At 42.6% G+C, this 25,316-nt stretch overlaps 1 protein-coding gene across 1 annotated transcript in view; it reads right to left on the bottom strand.

Moving 5' to 3' along the window:
* Positions 1 to 11,191: 11,191 nt before the first annotated feature.
* Positions 11,192 to 25,316, bottom strand: part of PHEX (phosphate regulating endopeptidase homolog X-linked) — a 284,982-nt gene continuing 270,857 nt past the window's right edge. Inside the window, exon 22 of the mRNA XM_044283956.1 lies at positions 11,192 to 13,219. Within this exon, the coding sequence (XP_044139891.1) occupies positions 13,117 to 13,219 (103 nt within the window). The 3' untranslated portion in view covers positions 11,192 to 13,116. The remainder of the gene's footprint in view (positions 13,220 to 25,316) is intronic.

Raw genomic sequence — 25,316 nt, forward strand, 5'->3', positions numbered from 1 at the left:
ATGGGTCAGAAGTTCGGCTCAATGCAAAAAAATATGGCGCATGCGAACATCGCCACATGTTTGGCGAATAGTGAACGAGCAAAGTTCGCCGCGAAAGGACCGCCGGGCAAAATGGAATGCCATCCCTATTAGTACACACAGAACCTGTCCTGACTTCACACAACTGAGCAAAAGAGCTGCCTCATCCTCCTCTCTGCTCTGCTTGTCAGGGTTTATGATCCTGTATATAGCTGATAAGATCTTCAGCTGAATCTCTGTAGGAATGGAGTTCATGAGGAGATATGAAGAACAGAGAGGATGTGTGGGTAATGAGCAGCAGCAGTTTTATGCAGTCTCCATTACTGCAGCCCCACATTGCCACAGTCTGTCCTGTCCGTCCTCCCTGTAAGGGCTCATTCACACGAACATGTGCTGCTCATTGCCGTATTGCGGACCGCATTTGCGGGCACCATTCCGTGTGCATTCCGCATTCTGGATGCGGACCCATTTACTTTAATGGGTCCGCAAATCCAGAGATGCGGAATGGAAGCACAGAACGGAACACTACGGAAGCACTACAGAATGGGGGGTTCTGTTCCATACCTCCGCACCGCAAAAAGATAGAACTTGCTCTATCTTTTTGCAGAACGGACGGATCGCGGACCCATTCAAGTGAATATGTCTGCAATCCCCATGCGGCTGCCCCACGGATGGTGCCCGTGCATTGCAGACCGCAATTTGCGGTCCACAGCACGGGCACGGGCTTCACACGGTTATGTGATTAAGCCCTAATTCGCGTCTCCTCATGAACTCTATTCCTACAGAGATTCAACTGATGATCTTATCACCTATATTCAGGATCATAATCCCCAAAAAGTAGGAGGTAGGAGAGGAGTATAGGGCAGCTCTTTGGCTCAGTGTTGTGAAGTAACTTGTCCTCCTGTCTGATTAGGACAGGTTTTATGTGTACTAATAGGACAGCGGCCATTTTATTTCTCCTAATAATTGCTCTCCAGACAAAGCTAGCGATTATAACTGATGAAAGGTATTTGGGAATATATTTATAATAAAGTAATATTTTGGTATTTTCATTTTCTTAATTCCCGGAAAACCCCTTTAAGGTATAGAACCCCTTTAAAACATTTATTTATTTATTAACTTATCTAGACTTTCTTCCCTTTCTTTGGGTGGGCAGTAGCTCAACACATTAGGCAATCGAGCCCTGCATGTCCCAACACGTATTGCAATTAGTTCATGTTAACCCCTTCTTCACTGCATAGAAAATAGCCTTTCACATGTAGCCCCAGGGACACTTATAATATGCAATGCCCCCACAATTTAATTCTCCACTAGAGATATAATTATATATGTCTATGAATTTCAAAATAGGGATGAATGAATGAATGAATGAGTTCTGGGCTGCTTCCCCTGCTTTTCTATGAAATCACTATGTCAGGAGGAGGGAAAGAAGCAGAGAAGGTACCAAGCATGTCAGTCCACTTCTGAATGCATAAGCATGTGGACCAGAGGGAAGAACAACAGAGGGCACTACCAAAGGGGAAAATGTAATGTACATTAAAATTTGAAATGTCCTCTTCATTGCATAGTAGAACTTTTTGTAGGATAACCCCTTTAAGTAAATGCAGAGATTGCAATCACACGCACTCCTTGGGACCTGAGGGAATCCAAAGGCACCTCTGTCACTTAACACCATTATTATAGCGCAGTGGTGCTACGGTCTTCCATGATGATGGTACAATAATTTTAGCACTATAAACAGAATAGTGAGAGATCCTTCACTAAGTGTAGTCATTACAGACAATGTCACCACACAGTCAAAGACATTCTCAGGAACTATGCTATGCCTCTAAGTGCATAAGCCTGTTTTTTCCAAACTACCATATGACCTACTCATCCAGATAACACCGTAGACTTGTGACAACCGGAGAGGTTTCCAAAAAACTGTGTTTAATTAGTTCATTTACTTACCGTATATAATCTTATAAAAGAAAATTCAGTGGTCTGAAAATGACCAAAATCAAATGTAAAGTACATACTGGAGAACATTTACTAATCATATTGTGCAAGAATTATGGTGTATAATACGCCAAAAATAGTGGCGTTTTGATATGCCAAATATATAAACTGTTTTCTCCTTATTTTTTGCCAGAAAGAATGAAACATACTATAGCCATAGCTATCAAATGTCGCATATCGGCCTTAAAAGAGTTGCAAGTTCAGCTGCATTGTCGCAACTACAATTTAATGTCTCATTTTAACACTTTGGCTTAAAAACTTGTTGCATGTGTTTATAAAATGATGGATTACTAGCCTACAATTACAAAAGACACATTTTAAAAATAGTGTGCGCCTTTTGATAAATGAGGTGAAACAAATCACCACTTTTGATTTGTGATGTAAGGATTTTTCTGGTGCAAAATACACCATTATTGATAAATGTTCCCCACTATATTTGTAACTTTTCTTCAACATGTGTTCTTAAAAACTGAGTTTTCAAAAACCATAAGTAACCAAAAGTATTGATGAGAGGGGGTCTGAGTGTTAAGACCCCCTACTCCCCCCCAATCACTATAATGAGGAGAGAAAAGCCCTCACATATCCCCTCACTTACCATATATTTAGCTGGTGCATTAGCATTATTATATTTCCCTCAGAAAAACTTCAATGATAGATACCAGTGGACAAACTATCCACTGGTATTCCACCAGGGACAAACTATATAAACTATAGCTTTAAAGGGTCAGAAAACAGACAAAACAAAACAAATATTCATGTCAACTTTTTATGTTAAGGGGTTCATTCAAAGTATAAAACAATGACCAGGCCCCTCAAATAGATGATACTTACCCCAGGCACTCTCCGGCACCTGTGTCGCTCCTGATCCCTGTATGGCCACCGCTGCACTGGAGTGAGACTGGATAGCCACACGTCTGGCCCTATGTGTGCCAGAAACTGAAGTCTATGCCAGCTAGGGGCTGGTGTAGACTTTAGCCATAAGTCACCCCAGTTTCTGGTATACGCGATAGTAAATGCGGTGAGCTGTGCTAAGTCTTGCCCCCTTTGTCACAAATTTATAAAAGTGGCAAGAAGCTTATAAAGTTGCATGCACCATAATTTGCGACTTTACTTACACCACAAACCTTTAGTAAATCTCCCCTGTTGCATTCTAATTGAGGTTTCTCATGTCCAGGTGGCGGATGTATCTCACATCTGCTATTCACAATTAAAATAAACAGTTCAGTCAAGATGGCTGCCTGCATAATCATGTATAGAAAAGAGAATAAAATAAAATCTATAAACCAAAAATAAGTAGATTAGAGAAGAAAAAATGTTTCAGTATTTCGTTTTAATTAGTTGTGCAAGAAATGATTTGAGAATTAGATTTCCACCTACATATCTTCATGAAAAAAATGTACTAAGACAGCAAATGTGATTGAATATAAAATCATTGATTTTTTTTTTTTTTTATGTGATATGTTTTCATCATCATTTAAAGATTTCTTACAGTTTGGGGTAATTTACATAAAAATGTTAGGTGATGCAAACACTGCAATATCCTATACCTTATGCCTCATTCACACATCAGTGTTTTGGTCAGTGATTTGGAGTCAAAACCAGGAGCGGCTCTAAACACCGAACAAGTGCAGACCTTTCCCTTACCCTAAGCTCACACCTGAGCGTTTTACAGCGCAGCGCGTTCCTACGCGCTGTAAAACGCTCAACAAGGAGAAACCAATGCTTCCCTGAGGGCATGGTTCTCACCTGGGTGTTTTACAGCGCGTACGATCGCGCTGTAAAACGCCCGACGCTCAAAAAAGTTCTTGAGGCTCCAATCCTGGTTTTGACTCACAATCATTTATGGAAATCACTGACGTGTGAATGAGGCATTATTATTATTATTATTATTATTATTATTATTATTAATTCAGGAAGGAAACCCTGTTTGCTCTGAGAATCTGTCAGTAAGCTATCATTATCAGTATAAGACATTGCAAGGGTTGTCCGAGATTTTTAATTATTCCTGGACAACCCCTTTAAATATGCCAATTTACAAATATATAAGCATTCCCTATGTTGAAAAAAATCACAGGTGATTTGTTTGCATTTTCAACAATGGTCACAAGATCACTGTGTGACTTTTTTTCCCCACAGGGAAACATTAAAGTAAAGGTAATGCTACAGATTGTCTGCGACTTGCAGGTGTATTGACATGGCGTCACAATTACCCAATTAATTATCCACCTATATCATTAGTTATTCACATTACTTTATCCAAATTAATTTCATGCTATTAATAATTGAATATCACCTCTAAGGCCTCATTCACACATACGTGGATTTTCACGGACCACGGTCCGTGAAAACTCGTCCTGCTGAGTGCACGAACGCACAGCGTCATTGGTTACTATGATGCCGTGAGCTTCGTGCCGCCGCTGTACAGTAATACACTCGTATGATTACTGTATTACTGTACAGTGGCAGCGGTCATAGCAACCAATGTATGTGTGAATGAGGCCTAATTCTGATATATGTGATGTGTTAAGCATTATGGGGGTCATTTATCAAACTGGTGTAAAGTAGCACTGGCTTAGTTGCCCATAGCAACTAATCAGATTCCACCTTTCATTTTCTAAAGGAGCAGTCAAAAATGATAGGTGGAATCTGGTTGGTTGCTATGGGCAACTAAGCCAGTTCTACTTTACACTTGATAAATGACCCCATATGATTGAAGGGGTTGTCTAGTGGGATGAAACTTTTTAGAAGAGGGACAGAATACATAAAAAAAATAAAATCATTACCTCACTGATCCCCTACTACTGCCAGTCCAATGCTTTACCTGGTCAGTACTGGGCTCAGCTTTCTAGTCCATTGTTAACACACAGGAAATGCCTGCTGAGCCACTTACTGGAGCGACCTGCCTCAGCCTGTATTGTATTATGTATTTCCCTCCATTTCCTGTGTGACGAGACTAGACCAGCAGGGACCCAGCAGCAGAGGATGGGAGAGGTGAGAAACGCTTCTTTTATTTTTCCAAAATTAATTATTCCACCAGACAAAACCTCAGTAATAGAAACTCTTGAGCTCAAAGGGAATGTTTCATTAGAAAATGACCCATTATGTTTTTCTGTTAAAGGGGTTATCAAACTTTAAACTTTTTTGTGAAACCGATTCAGAGTGGTCAGACCAGTGGTGGTGCTCATACTGTCCTGGTCCCTGGCACTGGATTCCAGTTCCATCGCTTCACGGCCACCTCTGCAGGTCCCAGGTCTCTGGAAATCAACATCCTTTTTATGAGGCTGCACTGGTCGCAGCTGTGATCTATCACTTGTGCAGCACGTGACCCAGTGACGTACTTAATAAGTGACACATGACCGCTGCGACCAGTGACTGGCGGCAGCGGTCACGACCAGCCCTGTCAACAGGATGTTGATTCCCAGAGACCAAGGACTTGCGGAGGCAGCCGCGGAGAGGTGAAGGACTTGCGGAGGCGACGCTGGTCCAGCTACTCTAAAGGGGTCTGATAGAAAACGTTAAAGTTGGTAACCCCTTTAAACATATTTTTAAAGAGTTTTTGTGGTTATTTTAAATTTTCCATCTATATTAAAAAAAAAACATAAGAAAGAAAAAGAATATGTATCACTATCTGGTTTTAACTGGCAAACAATTTGGTGACATATTCCCTTTAACAGGACCCTTTTGCCATATTTTGCCATAGTAATCAGCCTATTTACAAGGACCAACAATTAAAGGGTGGTCCCACAAATTATATTCTACAGCTTTCAAACCAGCACCTGAATACTTTTGTAATTGCATGTAATTAAAAATTTAGTATAGTCACTGAGTTATTCACTGAAATCTATCTGTATAGCGCCACCTGCTGTTTGCTCTTTTTTTTTATTTATTTGTCCTGTTCACTAAGATGGAGGCACATGCTCAGTTCCAACCTTGAACTGCCACCACCTGCAGCATAAAGGACACGCCTCCTATGCTGCCAGATTGAAATAAATCTAGCAGAACAGTTGAAGCAGTGAATGTTTGATTTTCATTTTTACAACAATCATGGGATTTAATGTGTGGAAGATACAGTATGTAGAGGTTCTCATTAGAGAGAGTGACATCTCTAGCATTCCCAATATAATACATATCATTATTCGCTATGGATAGACACTACAATAAGGGGTCTTTAAAGGGGTTGTTCTGTGAAAAATATACTACTGTTTTAAACCAGCCCCTGGATCTGAACATTTTTGTAATTGCTCATAATTAAAAATGTAGTACTGTATAACCACTGTGTTTTTCAATAATATGCATATGTATAGTGCCATCTTCTGTTTTCTCTTTTCCTTATTTATCTGTCCAACTCACTGAGGTGGTCGCACATGCTCAGCTTCATCCTTCAACTGCCACCAGCCCTATCTTGTGTTAGAAGATGTGACAGTTACAGGGAGAGAAATGCAGCTGTGGATGACACTGTTAAGGGAGCGGAATGCTGTGGTGGTCACAGTTCAGCGATATTGAAAAAAGGTAGGTAAAAATCAACTTCTGTCAGCTGCATTGACTTTCTCCCTGCAGCTCATGCTCAGACAGCACAGTGCTGCTGTCTGAGAGTGAGCTGTTCAAAAGGCCACCCCTGTGTCCGTCCAGGCCCTGCACTGGACGGAGGACAGGGAGTCTGAAAGCCGGACTGTCCAGCCTAATACCGGACCTCTGGCCACCCTAGGGGCAGGCTGCTGTGGAGGTTACAGTTAAGGGGACGGTCCGCTATGGTGGTCATTGCTAAGGGGCAGATTGCTGTGGAGGTCACTGTTAAGGGGGTAGGATGCTGTGGAGGTCAATGCTAAAGGGACGTGCACTGTGGAGGTCTCTGTTAAGGGGGCAGGGAATGATGGAGGTCAAAGTTAAGGGGACGATCTGCTATGGAGGTCAGTGTTAAGGGGCGGGTGCTGTAGAGGTCACTGTTAAGGTGGTGGGGTCTTGTGGAAGTCACATTTTAAGGGAATGGAACTCTGTGGAGGTCACTGTTAAAAGGTTATTGTAGAAATCAATGTTAATGAAACGGGGTACTGTGGAGGTCACTAATAAAGGGGGAGCCGCTGTGGAGGTCACTGTTAAAGAGGAGGGCATTGTGGATGTTACTGTTAAGGGGGAAGGCTGCTGTGGAGACTACTGTTAAGGGAGGAGGGGACTGTGGAGACCACTATTAAAGGGGCAGCGGGGTACTGTGAGGTCATTAAGGCAGCGGGGCACTGTTAGGTCAATGTTAAGGGAGCGGGATACAGTGAAGGTCACTGTTAAGGGAGTGGGGTACTGTGGCAGTCACTGTTAAAGGGGCAGTTGCTGTGGAGGTCTCTGTTAAGGGGGCTGGAAATGGTGGAGGTCAGTTAAGTGGACTACAACCTATGGTCAGTGTTAAGGAGTGGGTGCTGTAGAGGTCACTGTATATGGGCGGGCCCCTGTGGAGGTCACTTTCAAGGGGGTGGGGTGCTGTGGAACTCACTGTTAAAGAGGCAGGCTGCTGTAAAGATCAAAGTTAAGGGGGTGGGCTTCTTTGAAGGTCCCATTTTAAGGAGACGGGGCACTGTGGGGCGCAGTGTTAAGGGGTGGGGGGCTCTGGAGGTCACTGTTAAGGGGACGGGGTGCTGTAGATGTCACTGTTATAGTGGAAACTGTCTATATCTTTTAACGACACACACAAACATTAAATTAAATAGATTTAATATACCCGTGCGAAGCTGGGTCCTTTAGCTAGTATATTAATATACATCTTAAAAAATACCACTAATTTGCTGTATTCCAATCAAAACTACCATGATGCGCAAACAACACTAATAAAAGTGCACACTGCAGTCCTGACCATAATACATCAATTATTATAATATAATATGTACTTGGGTTTGTGGGTTGTCAAATGACTATTTATTGCCCCTGGCCGCTACTTCCCATAGACATAGATATAGTATGCAGGTAACAAGTGGTTGTTGCTTTTTTACTTGCAGTCATATACAGTAAACAATTTCACATATTGCAGCCACCAGGTGGCACTGTATAAATATAAAAAAGCTGTATCTATAAAAATGATATATTTGATAGACTTTGAAAACTCTTTATAAGCTGATATCATGCATCGTATCTTAAAATTTTCTTCCTCATCTTCTAAAGCAGAAATGAGTAGAAATAAATTTACCCTGCATTTCTGCATCTGTAACACAATTTTGAGTGACTCAATTTATAGTAGATCAATAGATATATAAATACTGTATATTCCAGTAAACTCAAAATCTCTATATAAGCATTGTGATGATTAATGCGAGCGAAATAATAAAAAAGTTTGTGGTATGAGAACATGACTCAAATATAATTTGTTATAGGGACCTTAGAACTATTTGTGTCCTGTAAGAAATTCAAGCAAAGTTCAATTAGAACCAAAAAGAACAGGGTAAGATAAACCAGATGATTATAAAGTGTGCATATATTTTAATATGGTGTATTTCATTTTTTCACATATTAGTATCTGAGCAACATGTAATCTTTTATTGCCCTGATTTATGCAATTTTCATAAAGCTTTTGTTTTGTATATTTCTGCTTATATGGTATAACTGAGCACTTAATGTACTATATAACTTTGTACTATAGTATATATCAAAATTTTCCTCAAAACCTAGAATTCAAGGATGGCAGCTACTGGGGAAGTAACAACTATTACATACAGTGGGATCCGAAAGTTTGGGCAACTTTGTTAATCGTCATGATTTTCCTGTATAAATCGTTGGTTGTTACAATAAAAAATGTCAATTAAATATATCATATAGGAGACACACACAGTGATATTTGAGAAGTGAAATGAAGTTTATTGGATTACAGAAAGTGTGCTATAATTGTTTAAACAAAATTACGCAGGTGCATAAATTTGGGCACTGTTGTTGTCATTTTATTGATTCCAAAACCTTTAGAACTAATTATTGGAACTCAAATTGGCTTGGTAAGCTCAGTGATCCCCTGACCTACATACACAGGTGAATCCAATTATGAGGAAGAGTATTTAAGGGGGTCAATTGTAAGTTTCCCTCCTCTTTAAATTTTCTCTGAAGAGTAGCAACATGGGGGTCTCAAAACAACTCTCAAATGACCTGAAGACAAAGATTGTTCACCATCACGATTTAGGGGAAGGATGCAGAAAGCTGTGTCAGAGATTTCAGCTGTCTGTTTCCACAGTTAGGAACATTTTGAGGAAATGGAAGACCACAGGCTCAGTTCAAGTTAAGGCTCGAAGTGGCAAACAAAGAAAAATCTCGGATAGGCAGAAGCGACGAATGGTGAGAACAGTCAGAGTCAACCCACAGACCAGCACCAAAGACCTACAACATCATCTTGCTGCAAATGGAGTCACTGTGCATCGTTCAACCATTCGGCGCACTTTACTTTACACAAGGAGATGCTGTATGCGAGTGATGCAGAGGAAGCCTTTTCTCCACCCACAGCACAAAAAGTGCCGCTTGAGGTGGGCTAAAGTACATTTGGACAAGCCAGCTTCATTTTGGAATAAGGTGCTGTGGACTGATGAAACTAAATTGAGTTATTTGGCCATAACAAGGGGCGTTATGCATGGAGGAAAAAGAACACAGCATTCCAAGAAAAACACCTGCTACCTACAGTAACATATGGTGGTGGTTCCATCATGCTGTGGGGCTGTGTGGCCAGTGCAGGGACTGGGAATCTTGTCAAAGTTGAGGGACACATGGATTCCACTCAGTATCAGCAGATTCTGGAGACCAATGTCCAGGAATCAGTGACAAAGCTGAAGCTGCGCCGGGGCTGGATCTTTCAACAATACAACGACCCTAAACGCTGCTCAAAATCCACTAAGGCATCTCAGTCCCCAGACCTGAATATAATTGAAAATCTGTGGTGTGACTTAAAGAGAGCTGTCCATGCTCGGAAGCCATCAAACCTGAATGAACTAAAGATGTTTTGTAAAGAGGAATGGTCCAAAAGACCTTCAGTCAGAATCCAGACTCTCATTGGAACCTACAGGAGGTGTTTAGAGGCTGTAATTTCTGCAAAAAGAGGATCTACTAAATATTGATTTCATTTCTTTTTTTGTGGTGCCCAAATTTATGCACCTGCCTAATTTTGTTTAAACAATTATAGCACACTTTCTGTAAATCCAATAAACTTTATTTCACTTCTCAAATATCACTGTGTGTGTCTCCTATATGATATATTTAACTGACCTTTTTATATCGTAAAAACCAACGATTTATACAGGAAAATCATGACGATTAACAAGGTTGCCCAAACTTTCGCATCCCACTGTATGTACATATGCAGCAGAGCTGATTTTATCATACTACTAATTCTTCTGTGTGATAAATCATCCACTTACAAAGCATGTCCGCTATGGGCAATCCTTTTTGTTATTAAAGGGTTGCTCAAGGACAAGATGACAATGGGGTGTCCCAGCAATCAAATGTAAACTATAAAGAACCTGACAGGGGTTTAATTCCCCTGCAAAGCCACCACAGGCTAAATGAAACATTGCATGGTGCCCATTGAAATAAATGGAATTTCTGAGTTTTTTTGTAGCCGTTTTCCACAAATTGAAGTAGAACCCAAATGATGGTCTGTTCTAACAACTCAGAATGTCTTAATGTAATATGTAAAAATGTTTTGTAAATTAGACAGCCCCTTTAACCATGGGGTTAACTGTAGAATTATAGTAGTGCATAGAAAACCCAATAATATAATGTTAAACAGGCTGTCCAATGAAAAATATTAAGCAGTGTTTTTCTTTTATTTCTCTGTCCACCTCTGAGTTAAAGGGGTTATCCCACGACTAATGTAAAAAATGAAAATCAGACATCATATAGTAGATGACAACCTCTTTCTAACAAAACTACAACCAGTCTTGTACCTCACATGGATCCAGAGATCTCCCCATTCATTGCTGTGCTAGATTTATATCAAGCTGAAAGCTCAAGGGGGGTGTCTTTTCTGCTGCAGCTAAGGAGTGTGTGTCTCAGCTCTCCCTATCACAGCTCAGGAGCCAGCTGAAGGATGACACTGAGCATGTGTGGCCTTCTCAGTGAGCAGGTCAAAGAAATAAGAGAAAAACAAACAGCAGGTGGCGCTATACAGAAAGATTTCAGTGAATAACTCAGTGGCTATGCAAAATGTTTAATTACATGCAATTAGAAAAGTATTCAGATCCAGGTGCTGGTTTGAAAACTGTACAATATTTTTCATGGGACAACCCCTTTAAGTGAAGTTCAATCCAAACCTTTCTTTTTTTCTTATTTCTCTGTCCATCTCTTTGAGCTAGACACACATGCTAAGTTTCATCTTTCAACTGCCTCCAAAGCTGTGATATGGAGAAAGCTGAAGCATAAATGTCTCACTCCCGTAGCTGTAGCAGAAAGGACGAGTCCCCTGAACTGGAGAGGAGAGAGGAAAAATCATTGAGACAATCTCTTTCCACAATCGAAGACAAGGAGGTACAATATGTCTAAGTACAATAAGACAGCACTTTTTGTACCGTCTTGTCTTTAGTAAAAGTCTTCGATTGTGGAAAGCATTGTTCCTGGGATTTTTTCCTCTGTCCTTTCCAGCACATTATATACGTCTGGCTACCTTCTTGTTCTACGGCCTTGGCGGTGTATACCAAATTCCGGCAGCAAGTTCACAGAAAAAAATCATTTATTTCCATCCATGGATAGCTGTTGTGACTCCTCACAACAACAGGTGGGCGATCATTTTCAATCTCACTTATCTTGTTTCCTAAGATTATCATTTCATGTCACCCCATTGAACTGCCAGCTTGATATAAATCTAGCAGAGCAATTGAAATGATTAATGGGGAGATCTTTGAATCCATTTGAGGTACAGGGCTGGTTCTAGCTTTCTTAGAAAGTGCTTATCATGTACTAAATTATGTCTGATTTTCATTTTTGACATTAATTATGAGATAAACCCTTTAAGTGGAACCAAACGACTAATTCAGCTCTACCACCCCTATACATGGGTTTGGTGTCTAAATAATCACAATGTAAGCATCACAACTATATACTATGTGCCCACTCGTACGTTATTTCAAATTTAGCTAAATGGGTTTTCTAACTTGTAGTATTGATGGCCTATCCTCAGGAAAGGTCCTACATTTAAGATTGGTGGGGGTATGACCTAGGCACCACCACCTCGGGAATAGATGTTTTTGGTAGCCCTGCTGTCTTCCCAAACAAACAGTGGATGGAGCCATAAGCAGGAAGTTCTGCCAGGGTACTGCAAAACAGCTTCAATTTAAAGGATAGGTCACAAAACCCCCTTAAGGACTCCAATTTTTCATAAAACAAAATCAACACAACATTAAGACATCCTTGCAAAACCTTGAGAAACTAAAATTCACAACAGAAACATTAGGTGGCCACTAAGACACATACAGGATAGACATCCCATGACTATGGAGTATTGCAAAATAATGTTTTTTTTCTTAAAAAGCTAGTAATATCACACCATACATCTCGGGATGTGTTGAGCAAAGACAAAGGGTAAGTAAACACATATCTATAAACTGCTATATAAATGTATGTCTATTAATAAATTTCCCTCCCCGTCCCCGAAAGCTATGGATGAGGAGAAAAATTTGAACATTTAACTGGAGCACATTAAGAAGTCAGTTATATCAGCTCAATATGTAAAAGTATAAAGCCACTTAGAATTTGTCTTGTCATTGTTCAAATGATTCTGAATTCACAAAATAAAAAAATACACAAAAAACTTTTTGGAGCAACCATTATTCAACCTTTGATTAGCATTTACTGTCTTATGGGTAATTCTTACAAAGACAGTTGATAGCTTGTTGTCCTTTTAAGTGAAGTCCGCTTCGATGTTGCCGCGCACAAGGACAGTAGATACTTGGCTATGCTATCTTAGCATGAGAGATGTATCCATGAGCAATCCTAAAACAGCATGGATGTGTAATCCCCATAATAATTTTTCCAAACAGCTCTAAAACAATGAAGTGGATTATCCTCTTTGGCTCCAAAAGTGAAATACCATAAAACAATTTATACAGCAGCTCAAACAGCAGTCCGCATATTGCATAAAATTAGTCTTCACTTCTACCATACTCGGCATGAATTATATCCACGATTCATTAATGTGTTCTCTGGACAGTTGAAAGCTTTACGAAATTCTTCAAAATTACTCATTGCACCAATTACCCTGTGGGGGAAACATAGTAAATCTTTGAGTTTGTGTCATTTATTGATCCTGTACTAAAATACGTACCTATACAGTATTTTTTCAGATACACAGAAGAGCTATATGAATATCCATATTTCTCACAATATCTCAAGCAGATATAAACCTTTTAACCATACTGCATTGCAGAGTGGGACCGAACAAGTCAAGATCTCTGTAGTTTGCACTCTCTCTCTTTTACTTTCTAAGCAGCACTGATTTCTTCTTATAGTATATATGGCACAAACTACATATTGCCCTTTATGGAAGTCTCTTTTGCGGAAATATCCTGCGAACTATAGGTGGCAAGGGTATATTCACATGTGGATGACGTGTTGCAGACATTTCTTTGACTGTCTCTTTTATCTGAATGGGGCCTGCAGAAATCCATATGCTTGCCACCTAAACAACCCTGTTCAGATGAGTAGAACTGTACATTTCAACTGCTTCATTATGCGCAACTGTCTCATGTGATTTCAGTCAGTCCACTAATCCAGAGCTTAACCTCCTGTGTAGACAGAAGGTCAGCACTTCCTGTGTGACTGACTTCCTGTGATCTACAGGATTACATAAACTCTTTCAAATCCCCCGCAGCTGCTCTAAGACAACCTCTATCAAGCTTCATCCTTCATGTTCATCTTAATATACTCTGCATATATTGCTGCTGAAGATATTGCTTCTGCCTTATCTAATGGGCCAGGAGAGAAGGGACAGTATGTGAACCCTTTGGAACTATATGGATTTCTGCACAAATTGGTCATAAAATGAGATCTGATCTTCATCTAAGTCCCAACAATAGACAATCACAGTCTGCTTAAACTAATAACACTCAAAGAATTAAATGTTGCCATGTTTTTATTGAACACACCATCTAAACATTCACAGTGTAGGTGGAAAAAGTATGTAAACCACTAGACTAATTACATCTCCAAGAGCTAATTGGATTGAGGTGTCAGCCAACTGGAGTCCAATCAATGAGATTAGATTGGAAGTGTTGGTTACAGCTGCCCTGCCCTATAAAAAAAACACACACCAGTTCTGGGTTTGCTTTTCACAAGAAGCATTGCCTGATGTGAATGATGCCTCGCACAAAAGAGCTCTCAGAAGACCTAGGATTAAGAAATGTTGACTTGCATAAAGCTGGAAAGGGTTATAAAAGTATCTCAAAGTCTTGCTGTTCATCAGTCCACGGTAAGACAAATTGTCTATAAATGGAGAAAGTTCAGCACTGTTGCTACTCTCCCTAGGAGTGTCCATCCTGTAAAGATGACTGCAAGAGCACAGTGCAGACTGCTCAATGAGATGAAGAAGAATCCTAGAGTGTCAGCTAAATACTTACAAAAGTCTCTGACATATGCTAACATCCCTGTTAGCGAATCTACGATACGTAACACTCAACAAAAATGGATTTCATGGGAGGATATCACAGAGGCAGCCACTGCTGTCCAAAAAAAACATTGCTGCACGTTTACAGTTTACACAAGAGCACCTGGATGTTCCATAGCAGTACTGGCAAAATATTCTGTGGACAGATGAAACCAAAGTTGAGTTGTTTGGAAGAAACACACAACACTATGTGTGGAGAAAAAGAGGCACAGCACACCAACATCAAAACCTCATCCCAACTGTGAAGTATGGTGGTGGGGGCATCATGGTTTGGGGCTGCTTTCCTGCGTCAGGGCCTGGACGGATTGCTATCATCGAAGGAAAAATTAATTCCCAAGTTTATTAAGGCATTTTGCAGGAGAAGTTAAGGCCAACTTTTGTCACCACCAGACATCTGAGAAGCTCTGACAGACGTCTAGAGCCTCCTTTCTTGAGGTTCCTTTGTTTTGCTTTCATTTTCTCATCTCGTTAGCCTCTCTCAGCTGTCATGTAGTTGCACTAATTGCATCCCTTTAAATACTTTTCCCATAGTGCATTACTTTACGGTTTATATTACTTCCTGGAGTGTGTGCATGCTGTTTCTACTTCTACAAGATAAGTTTTGTTCTTTCATTTGTGTTTTTCTGTTTGCTGGATCCCAGGTGACCCTGATTCCCTCCGTATCTAGTGTAGGGAGCCGGTGGTCGTGTACCCGCACTATTATAGGGTGTTCAGGAGTTATACAGTCGAGGTATGAGGATATGCGATCATCTACCATTGGGATTTTCGCATAGGCTGAGCAGTAAGGGAGAGAGCCAGGTCTGATGCAGGGCTCTCCCTTTTTGTTCCTTAGTTTTGGATCCAGTCAGTCGTATATTCATTTTGTGTTTTCTAGTTTCCTGCACACCTTCTGTGACATTATAAACCGCCAAAACCGTCTCAAGCATGGATCCGGTTTCACTTTTGACTGAACGCATGCAGGGTCTTTCATTGGAGGTAGCTGATCTCCGTAAGACTTTCTCAGTTTCAAGTGACCGGTTCAGCTTGCGTTCATGGAGTTTGTTCTGAGCCTAAGATCTCGCTCTCAGATACGTTCTCCGGGGGTAGTGAGAATTTTGTGCGTTTTAGAGAGGCTTGCAAACTCCATTTTCGCCTACTTCTCCATTCCTCTGGTGATGAGGAGCGGAGGGTGGGGATCATCATATCGCTGCTCAGGGATAACGCTCAGTCCTGGGCCTTTCCGCTGCCGGTGGGGGCACGGCCCCTCTGTTCAGTGGATGAATTCTTTTTAGCCCTGGGTCAGATATATGGTGATCCGGATCGTATTGCTCTGGCCGAGTCTAGACTACATCTTTTATGTCAGGGTAAACAATCCACAGAGATATACTGTTCAGAATTTCGGAGATGGGCAGCTGATACTGGTTGGAATGATGCTGCACTCCAAAGTCAATTTTGCCATAGTCTTTCAGAGGGATTGAAAGATGCATTTGCCTTTCATGAGAGACCTACCACCTTGGACTCTGTCATGTCTCGGGCCGTTCGCATTGACAGGCGTCTTAAAGAGAGAGGAGAGATCACTCCTTCTTGTCATACTCAATCCCAGGACAGTGCGGCGGTCTCATTCAGTGCACAGGGGTCTCAGTCGCTGTCAATCCCTTCTGAGCAGGAGCCCATGCAGCTCGGTTTGATTGCCTCTGACAATAGAAGATTCAGCCCTCATGGCAAGGTTTGTTTCTGTTGTGGAGGTATAAATCATTTGGCAAATGTTTGTCCCTCTAGGAGATTCAGGCAGTTTTTTGAGAGTAATAAAGAAACAAAAAGAAAAAAATCCTTTAAAAATGTTCCATCTGTTACCATTGGCAGGGTTGAGGCGGAAATTGAAGGTTTTCAGTTTGCTTGTAGTTCCCGTTTTGTCCTACCTGCCAGGGTGGCGCTAGTCAGCAAGAACATTTTTTGTGAGATTTTTGTAGATAGTGGAGCAGCTGTCAATCTCATTGATAATCAATTTGCTATAACTCATGGTTTCCAGGTATGCACTTTGGGAAAGGATATACCTGTTTTTGATATTGATTCCGCTCCACTTTCTCAGAAATCGTTAAAGGGCATAGTTCACAATATCCGTTTGATTGTGAGTGATGCTCCTGTTGAGGATGTGTCATGTTTCGTCCTTAGCGGGTTGCCTACTCCAATAGTGTTGGGGCTACCCTGGCTCACTAAACATAACCCCACTATTGATTGGCAAGCGAGGCAAATAAATGGTTGGAGTGACTTTTGCAGAGAGAATTGCCTCACGACATCTGTTTCTGAGGTTTCTACTAAGACTGTACCATCTTTTCTCTCTGAATTTTCGGATGTCTTCTCTGAGAGTGGTGTTCAGGACTTGCCCCCGCACAGGGAGTACGATTGCCCTATTAATCTCACCCCATGCGCCAAGCTGCCTAAATCTCGTTTATACAATCTCTCCCAACCTGAAAGGGTCGCTATGCGTGCTTATATCTCTGAGAGTCTGAGAAAGGGACACATACGACCCTCGAAGTCACATGTTGCCGCTGTTTTTTTCTTTGTTAAGAAAAAAGATGGTTCTTTAAGACCATGTCTGGATTTCAGGGAGCTGAACAGTATCACAATTTGTGACCCTTATCCGCTTCCTTTGATCCCGGACCTGTTTAACCAGATTGTTGGGGCTAAAGTTTTTTCCAAGTTGGATCTAAGAGGGGCATACAACCTGGTCAGGGTCAGAGAAGGAGACGAATGGAAGACGGCCTTCAATACCCCTGAGGGCCATTTTGAGAATTTGGTTATGCCTTTTGGTTTGATGAATGCTCCAGCCGTCTTTCAGCATTTTGTGAACAGCATTTTTTATCATTTAATGGGGAAATTTGTATTATTTGTATTATTTATTATTATCTGGATGACATTTTGATTTTTTCTCCTGATTTCAAAACTCATAGGGAACACTTACGTCAGGTCTTGCTCATCCTGCGGGAGAATAAATTGTACGCTAAACTGGAGAAATGTGTGTTTGCGGTTCCATAAATTCAATTTCTGGGGTTTCTTCTCTCCGCTTCTGGTTTTCACATGGACCCCGAGAAGGTCCGCGCTGTGCTTGAGTGGGAGCTTCCTGAGAATCAGAAGGCGCTGACGCGTTTTTTGGGCTTTGCCAATTATTACAGGAAGTTTATTTTGAATTATTCCTCTGTTGTTAAACCACTCACTGATATGACTAGAAAGGGGGTAGATTTTTCCTCCTGGTCGGTAGAGGCGCGTAAGGCCTTTTCTAATATCAAGGAGAGTTTTGCTTCCGCTCCCATCTTGGTACAACCTGATATTTCTCTACCCTTCATAGTTGAGGTTGATGCTTCTGAGGTGGGTGCGGGTGCGGTCTTGTCTCAGGGTCCCTCTCCTGCCAAATGGCGACCGTGTGCCTTTTTCTCGAAGAAACTCTCCTCCGCAGAGAGAAATTACGATGTGGGAGATAGGGAGTTGTTGGCCATCAAATTGGCTTTTGAGGAATGGCGCCATTGGCTAGAGGGAGCCAGATACCCTATTACCGTGTTTACTGACCATAAGAATCTGGCCTACTTGGAGTCCCCGAGACAGGCCAGATGGTCTTTGTTCTTTTCCAGGTTTAATTTTGTTGTCACATTCCGCCCTGGGGTTAAGAATGTGAAGGCAGATGCCCTGTCACGTTGTTTTCCGGGAGGTGGGAATTTTGAAGACCCGGGTCCCATTTTGGCTGAAGGTGTGGTGGTCTCTGCTCTTTATCCTGAATTAGAGGCAGAGGTTCAGGTAGCCCAGTCAGAGGCTCCTGATCTTTGTCCTCCTGGGAGGTTGTTTGTGCCTCTCGCTTTAAGACACAAGATTTTTAAGGAACACCACGATACTGTCCTTGCTGGGCACCCGGGGGCAAGAGCCACAGTGGATCTCATCGCTCGGAGAATCTGGTGGCCGGCGCTTCGTAAGTCGGTTGAGGGTTTTGTGGCAGCCTGCGAGACCTGCGCTCGTGCCAAAGTCCCTCATTCACGGCCATCAGGTCCTCTCCTTCCCTTACCCATTCCTTCCCGTCCTTGAACACATCTGTCCATGGACTTCATTACGGACCTGCCTTGTTCCTCGGGGAAGACTGTGATTCTGGTGGTGGTGGACAAAATGATGCATTTCATCCCTTTTCCTGGCTTGCCCAATGCTAAGACGCTGGCGCAGGCATTTATTGATCACATTGTCAAATTGCATGCTATTCCTTCAGACATAGTCTCTGATAGGGGCACGCAGTTTGTTTCCAGATTCTGGAAGGCTTTCTGTTCTCGCTTGGGGGTTCGCTTGTCATTCTCTTCTGCTTTCCACCCGCAGTCGAATGGCCAGACAGAGCGCGTCAATCAGAATCTGGAGACATATCTGTGCTGTTTTGTGGCAGAGAATCAGGAGGATTGGTGTTCTTTTTTGTCCCTTGCTGAGTTTGCTTTAAATAACCGTCGTCAGGAGTCCTCTGATAAGTCACAATTTTTTGGTGCATATGGGTTTCATCCGCAGTTTGGGACATTCTCTGGAGAGGGCTCTTCTGGTTTACCTGATGAGGACAGATTCTCCTCGTCTTTGTCCTCTATTTGGCAAAAGATTCAGGATAATCTAAAGAGCATGAGTGAGAGATATAAGCGTGTGGCGGATAAGGGACGTGTGCCTGGTCCGGACCTGAATGTTGGTGATCTGGTGTGGTTGTCTACTAAGAATATCAAATTGAAGGTTCCCTCCTGGAAGTTGGGTCCTAAGTTTATTGGGCCTTACAAAATCTTGTCCGTCATCAATCCTGTTGCCTACCGTCTTGATCTTCCTCAGACTTGGAAGATCCATAATGTTTTTCATAAGTCCTTATTAAATCCTTATGTCCAACCCATTGTACCCTCGTCTTTGCCTCCTCCTCCGATTGTGGTTAATGGTAATCTTGAATTTCAGGTCTATAGGATTGTGGATTCTCGTGTTGTCCGCGGTTCTCTCCAGTACCTCGTTCATTGGGAGGGTTATGGTCCTGAGGAGAGGATGTGGGTCCCAGTGATGGACATTAAGGCCACTCGTCTCATCAGGGCTTTCCATAGGTCCCATCCTGAGAAGGTGGGCTCTGAGTGTCCGGAGTCCACTCGTAGAAGGAGGGGTACTGTCACCACCAGACATCTGAGAAGCTCTGACAGACGTCTAGAACCTCCTCCTTGAGGTTCCTTTGTTTTGCTTTCATTTTCTCATCTCGTTAGCCTCTCTCAGCTGTCATGTAGTTGCACTGATTGCATCCCTTTAAATCCTTTTCCCATAGTGCATCACTTTGCGGTTTATATTACTTCCTGGAGTGTGTGCATGCTGTTTCTACTTCTGAGTCTTCTACAAGATAAGTTTTGTTTTTTCATTTGTGTTTTTCTGTTTGCTGGATCCCAGGTGACCCTGACTCCCTCCGTATCTAGTGTAGGGAGCCGGTGGTCGTGTCCCCTCACTATTATAGGGTGTTCAGGTGTTATACAGTCGAGGTACGAGGATATGCGATCATCTACCATTGGTATTTTCGCATAGGCTGAGCAGTAAGGGAGAGAGCCAGGTCTAATGCAGGGCTCTCCCTTTTTGTTCCTTAGTTTTGGATCCAGTCAGTCGTATATTCATTTAGTGTTTTCTAGTTTCCTGCACACCTTCCGTGACAACTTTCCACCAGCTGAAGCTCAACAGATGATGGGTGTTGCAACCCAATGCATGCGACCTAAAGCACAGAAGTAAATCAACAACAGAATGGCTTAAACAGAAGAAAATACGCCTTCTGGAGTGGCCCAGTCAGAGTCCTGACCTCAACCCGATTGAGATGCTGTGGCATGACCTCAAGAAAGCGATTCACACCAGACATCCCAAGAATATTGCTGAACTGAAACAGTTTTGTAAAGGGGAATGATCAAGAATTACTCCTGACCGTTGTGCATGTCTGATCTGCAACTACAGGAAACGTTTGGCTAAAGTTATTGCTGCCAAAGGAGGTTCAACCAGTTATTAAATCCAAGGGTTTACATACTTTTTCCACCTGGACTGTGAATGTTTACATGGTGTGTTCAATAAAAACATGGTAACATTTAATTATTTGTATGGTTTCTAGTTTAAGCAGACTATGATTGTCTATTGTTGTGACTTAGATAAGGATCAGATCACATTTTATGACCAATTTGTGCAGAAACCCATATAATTCCAAAGGGTTCACATACTTTTTCTTGCAACTGTATATATAGGTGAGTCTAAAACTAATACAACTCCTGTAACTCACAATAACGTGTCTATACTATCTGTGTGTGCTGTGTGCAGTGTCTCCAGGTAGCTGCACAGTGCTCTCCCCGCCTCCTGCTTGTTATACTCTAAGTTTTTTCTTTCAGCTCTCAAAAGCAGGAGGCAGGGTTGAACAGTGTTGAAGAAGCTGCATATCATAGGAATACACAAGATTGTGCATTATTAGCTGAATTTTATAACCAAAGGACTTAAATTACAGGTTTATCACTTGCTGCCCTCAGGACTCAGTATAGCAAGTACAGTGTCATGAAATTCGACCCATTCCAACTCTGGCAAACTAAAGACATAATCTAGGGGAATAATAATGTACTGGAATAATATCAGAGGCAAAGAATGAGTCAAGATGGAGTATAACTTATATGTAGCACATCACCTAAAACAGGTATGCACAAGTCATACCCAAGAGTCATTACATCAATGTTTAATAATAGCGTATGATTTACTTTATAAGCAAAAATAGATTTAATAAATGCTTCTTTAAAATGGTTTAAAAAAAAATATTAAGGCATCCAGTTAGATTTCTGAGATAGGCTCCGTTCACATGTCTGTGGTGTGTTGCAGACCCGCAAATTGCGGATCCGCAACACACCCGCCCGGCACCCCTATAGAAATGCCTATTCTTGTCCGCAATCTGCAGACAAGAATAGGACATGTTCTATCTTTTGCGGAGCTGCGGATCCGAAGATCGGGGCAGCGCTCTGCAAATGCGGATGTGGAGAGCACACTGTGTGCTGTATGCATCCATTCCGTCCCCATAGAAAATGAATGGGTCCGCACCCGTTCCGCAAAATTGCGGAACGGATGCGGACCCATTTGCGGACATGTAAATCGAGCCTTAATAGAAGGACCCCTTGTTCAGAGTTGCTATCTCTTGGACAGAAAGGAGAGGAGTTGGGCTAGGCTCACAACATGTATTTTGGGATACCTTAGAGTAATTTTTTTTTACTACACATCGCTAAAAAATGTATAATAAGAGGATGTAACTGCATGCCTACATTTACTAAATTTGAAGGTTTTGATTTAGAAAGGCAGTTGCCCTCAATGTACCCTTTTTCAGGAAACCTTGTGTGGGGTCTTTTCTCTTGCCAAAGCTTAGTCTGGAGACTGACTTGAACAATGCTGGAGACTAACAAACAAAAAGTATAAGCATTTCTGTATTTATAACAGCTGTGGGGATTCTCTCTGGTAGACAGGACAAGCGGACGCAGTATAGAGGCAGAGACTAGTTTGCAACTCAAAAACTTCAGTGTTTTATTCACACTTATGTCTACAAAACAGTATGACAATCCATTTGCAGTTTTGGTGTTCCCACACAGGACCGACTTCAACGCGGAAAAAGCCTCTTCCGCCTGGTCATTCCATCGGACCATCACGGACTTCCGTCCCTTCAAGAGCCCTGTCAACGGAGCCGTTAAAGTGGCAAAATGGGGAACGAACTTCATGTAATAGCCCACGAAGGAACGACTTTACTTGCCTCATGGTGACAGGTAGGGGCAAATTCTGAATCGCCTCTATTTTATTCACTTGGGGTTTGATAACTCCATGTCCAATGACGTACCCCAGGTACTTAATCTCTTCTAACCCTATCACACATTTCTTTGGGTTGGCAGTCAGTCCAGCCTTCCTAAGGGAGTCCACTACAGCCTGCACTTTGGGTAGATGACTTTCCCAGTCGGTACTGTGGATGACAATATCGTCCAGGTAAGCCAAAGCGTACCGACGATGTGGACGCAGCACATGTCCATGAGCCGTTGAAAAGTGGCAGGGGCGCTGAAAGGGATTTTTCATAATCTTACTTTTGATACATCACAGATTAAACATAGATATTATACAAACCGCATCCCTTGTGGAATGCAGTACCTTGCATTAACATATCTCACACCCTCTGCCAGTCCTGGACACAATAGCAGCCTGCCTGAACAAAAGGCTATTTAACATCTCACCTCACATACAATGACAGCAACTTATCAACTTATTAGCATGTAGAGAAAACCTGTTCAATGTAAAAAAAAAACTTTTCATGTATTGTATATAGCAGATACCAGTATTGTTTAGCAAACTTTCAACTGTATCTTGACAAACATGTTTCCCAAGGCCTGCTAAGAACTACCAGGATTGTTCCAATTGGATTGTGCCCACCCCCAATAAGCCCTATAAATATGTGCTGAGAAATAAAGATTTCAGATATTTGACAACCTAAGTTGAGTCTGGGCTGTCGTATCTCCTGATCAGAAGCAAATGGGATATTCATTGCACAGGGAAATATTCACGGGTTGGAGGTCTGATGCCTCATCATATAACCATCATAAACCTGCCTGAGAAAAACCGCTAACAGGCACCATGCAGACCAAAGGGTAACACCTTATTTTGGTACAGCCCCTGTGTGATGAAGGCAGTTTTCTCTTTGGCAGCCTCCGTCAAGGGTACCTGCCAGTACCCTTTGGTGATGTCCAAAACCGAAAAATACTGGGCTTCATCTAACCTCTCAATAAGCTCATCCACCGAGGCATGGGATATGCATCAAACTTAGAGATCTCGTTTAGTTTTCGGAAATCGTTACAAAACCGGAGTGTTCCGTCCAGCTTGGGTATTAGCACTATTGGACTAGCCCACTCACTTTTAGACTCCTCAATGATGTGTAGCCTCAGCATCATCTGCACTTCCTCTGAGATGGCTTGTCGCCGAGCCTCTGGTACCCGGTATGGTTTTAGCCGGACTTTCGCCTGAGGCTCAGTGACAATGTCATGCCGAATTGTGGAAGTGCGTCCAGCTAATAAACTCCCTAGCCTCCTGAGCCTGCTTAGAGGAGAGGCTGTCAGCAATTCTTACTGTGGCAGCCACTTCCCTTGCTTCAGACAGAGGGGCCGAAACCGCTTCCCCTAGAAAACTTGGCCGTGGGCTGTCTTCAGTACAGGTTTCCCTATCTTTCCATGGTTTGAGTAGATTCAAATGGTACACCTGCTCCAGCTTTTGCCTCCCTCGCTGGTGTACCTTGTAATTTACCTCTCCAATGTTTTCAAGTACCTGATAAGGCCCCTGTCATCTGGCTAGGAACTTACTGTCCACGGTCGGCACCGGAACCCGATCATCCGTGTTAAAGATCTGGACCCGAGCCTGCCGAATATAGATCCGACTCTGAGCTCGCTGAGTGGCCCCCATATGCTCCCTGACAAGAGGCAAAAAGGTCTCTATCCGCTGTTGCTTCTTGGTAGCAGACTCAAGGACACTTTCATGCGGAGTGGGTGGTTGTTCCAATGTCTCTTTGGCTACGTCCAACAAATCACAAGGATGTCTGCCATATAGCAATTCGAAGGGTGAGAACCCAGTAGAGGCCTGGGTTACATCTCGCACAGCGAACATGAGATAGGGCAGAAGTAGGTCCCAGTCCTTTCCATCTTTAGACACCATCCTTTTTAACATGGTTTTTAGTGTTTTGTTAAACCTTTCAACCAGACCGTCCATTTGCGGATGGTACACGGATGTCCGTAACTGTTTGATATGCAGAAACTTACAGAGTTCCCTTATGACCTTGGACATAGCCCACTCTGAAGAACATCTCCATTAGCTCCTTCGCTATAAGTTTAGCCGATGTATGACCCAGTGGCCCCGCCTCCGTGTACTGAGTGGCTTAGTCTAGGGCGACCAAGATGCTTTAGTGTCCTCAAGTGGACTTCAGTACTGGGCCTACGAGGTCCATAGCGATTCACTCAAACGGTACACCAATGATCAGGGATGAGGTACCAAGGGACTGCAGAAAAGGTGCTGGAGGCTAGTTGGTTGGCAGGTCGGGTAAGACTTACAGAATTCGTCCACCTCCCTAAACACACTGGGCCAGTAAAACTGTTGTAGTATCTGGTCCGGTGTTTTCTGTATTCCCAGATGACTCCCGAGAACATGTTGGTGGGCTAACTCTAACACGAGTTTGCGATAAGCCTGGGGCACCACAGACTGTTCTATGGGTTCACCCCGCAGCTGGTTTACCCAATACAACATATCCCGATGAACCACAAAACGGGGGAACACCGACTCTGCCCCAGCTTGTTGTGGTTCACCATCTACTATTAATACATTTTCCAAGGCTCGGGATAGGGTTGGGTCCCGGTGTTGTGCAGTCCCAAAATTATCCCCGGAGACATTGAGGTCTTCCAGCTCAGGCCCCGGGGGCAAATCCTCCAAGTCTCCCACCATTACACTCAGTGGGGTTGTCTCCCCCTCTTCCATTAAAGTGGCGGTCACCCCTACCGCTGGCCTTTCGGCCTCGAGTTCCCAGGGTTCTGGCCTCCCCCCGGAGCAAGGCCACTCTGCTGGGGTTACCCCGGTCTCATGGGTATCAGTCACTTTTGTAGCAGGCCACAGTGGCGGGAAACCTGGGAAGTCTCTCACGATTATAAGTTCGTAGTGTAAGTTTGTG

This window comes from Bufo gargarizans, chromosome 3 (genome assembly GCF_014858855.1).
Source record: "Bufo gargarizans isolate SCDJY-AF-19 chromosome 3, ASM1485885v1, whole genome shotgun sequence".
Taxonomy (NCBI): domain Eukaryota; kingdom Metazoa; phylum Chordata; class Amphibia; order Anura; family Bufonidae; genus Bufo; species Bufo gargarizans.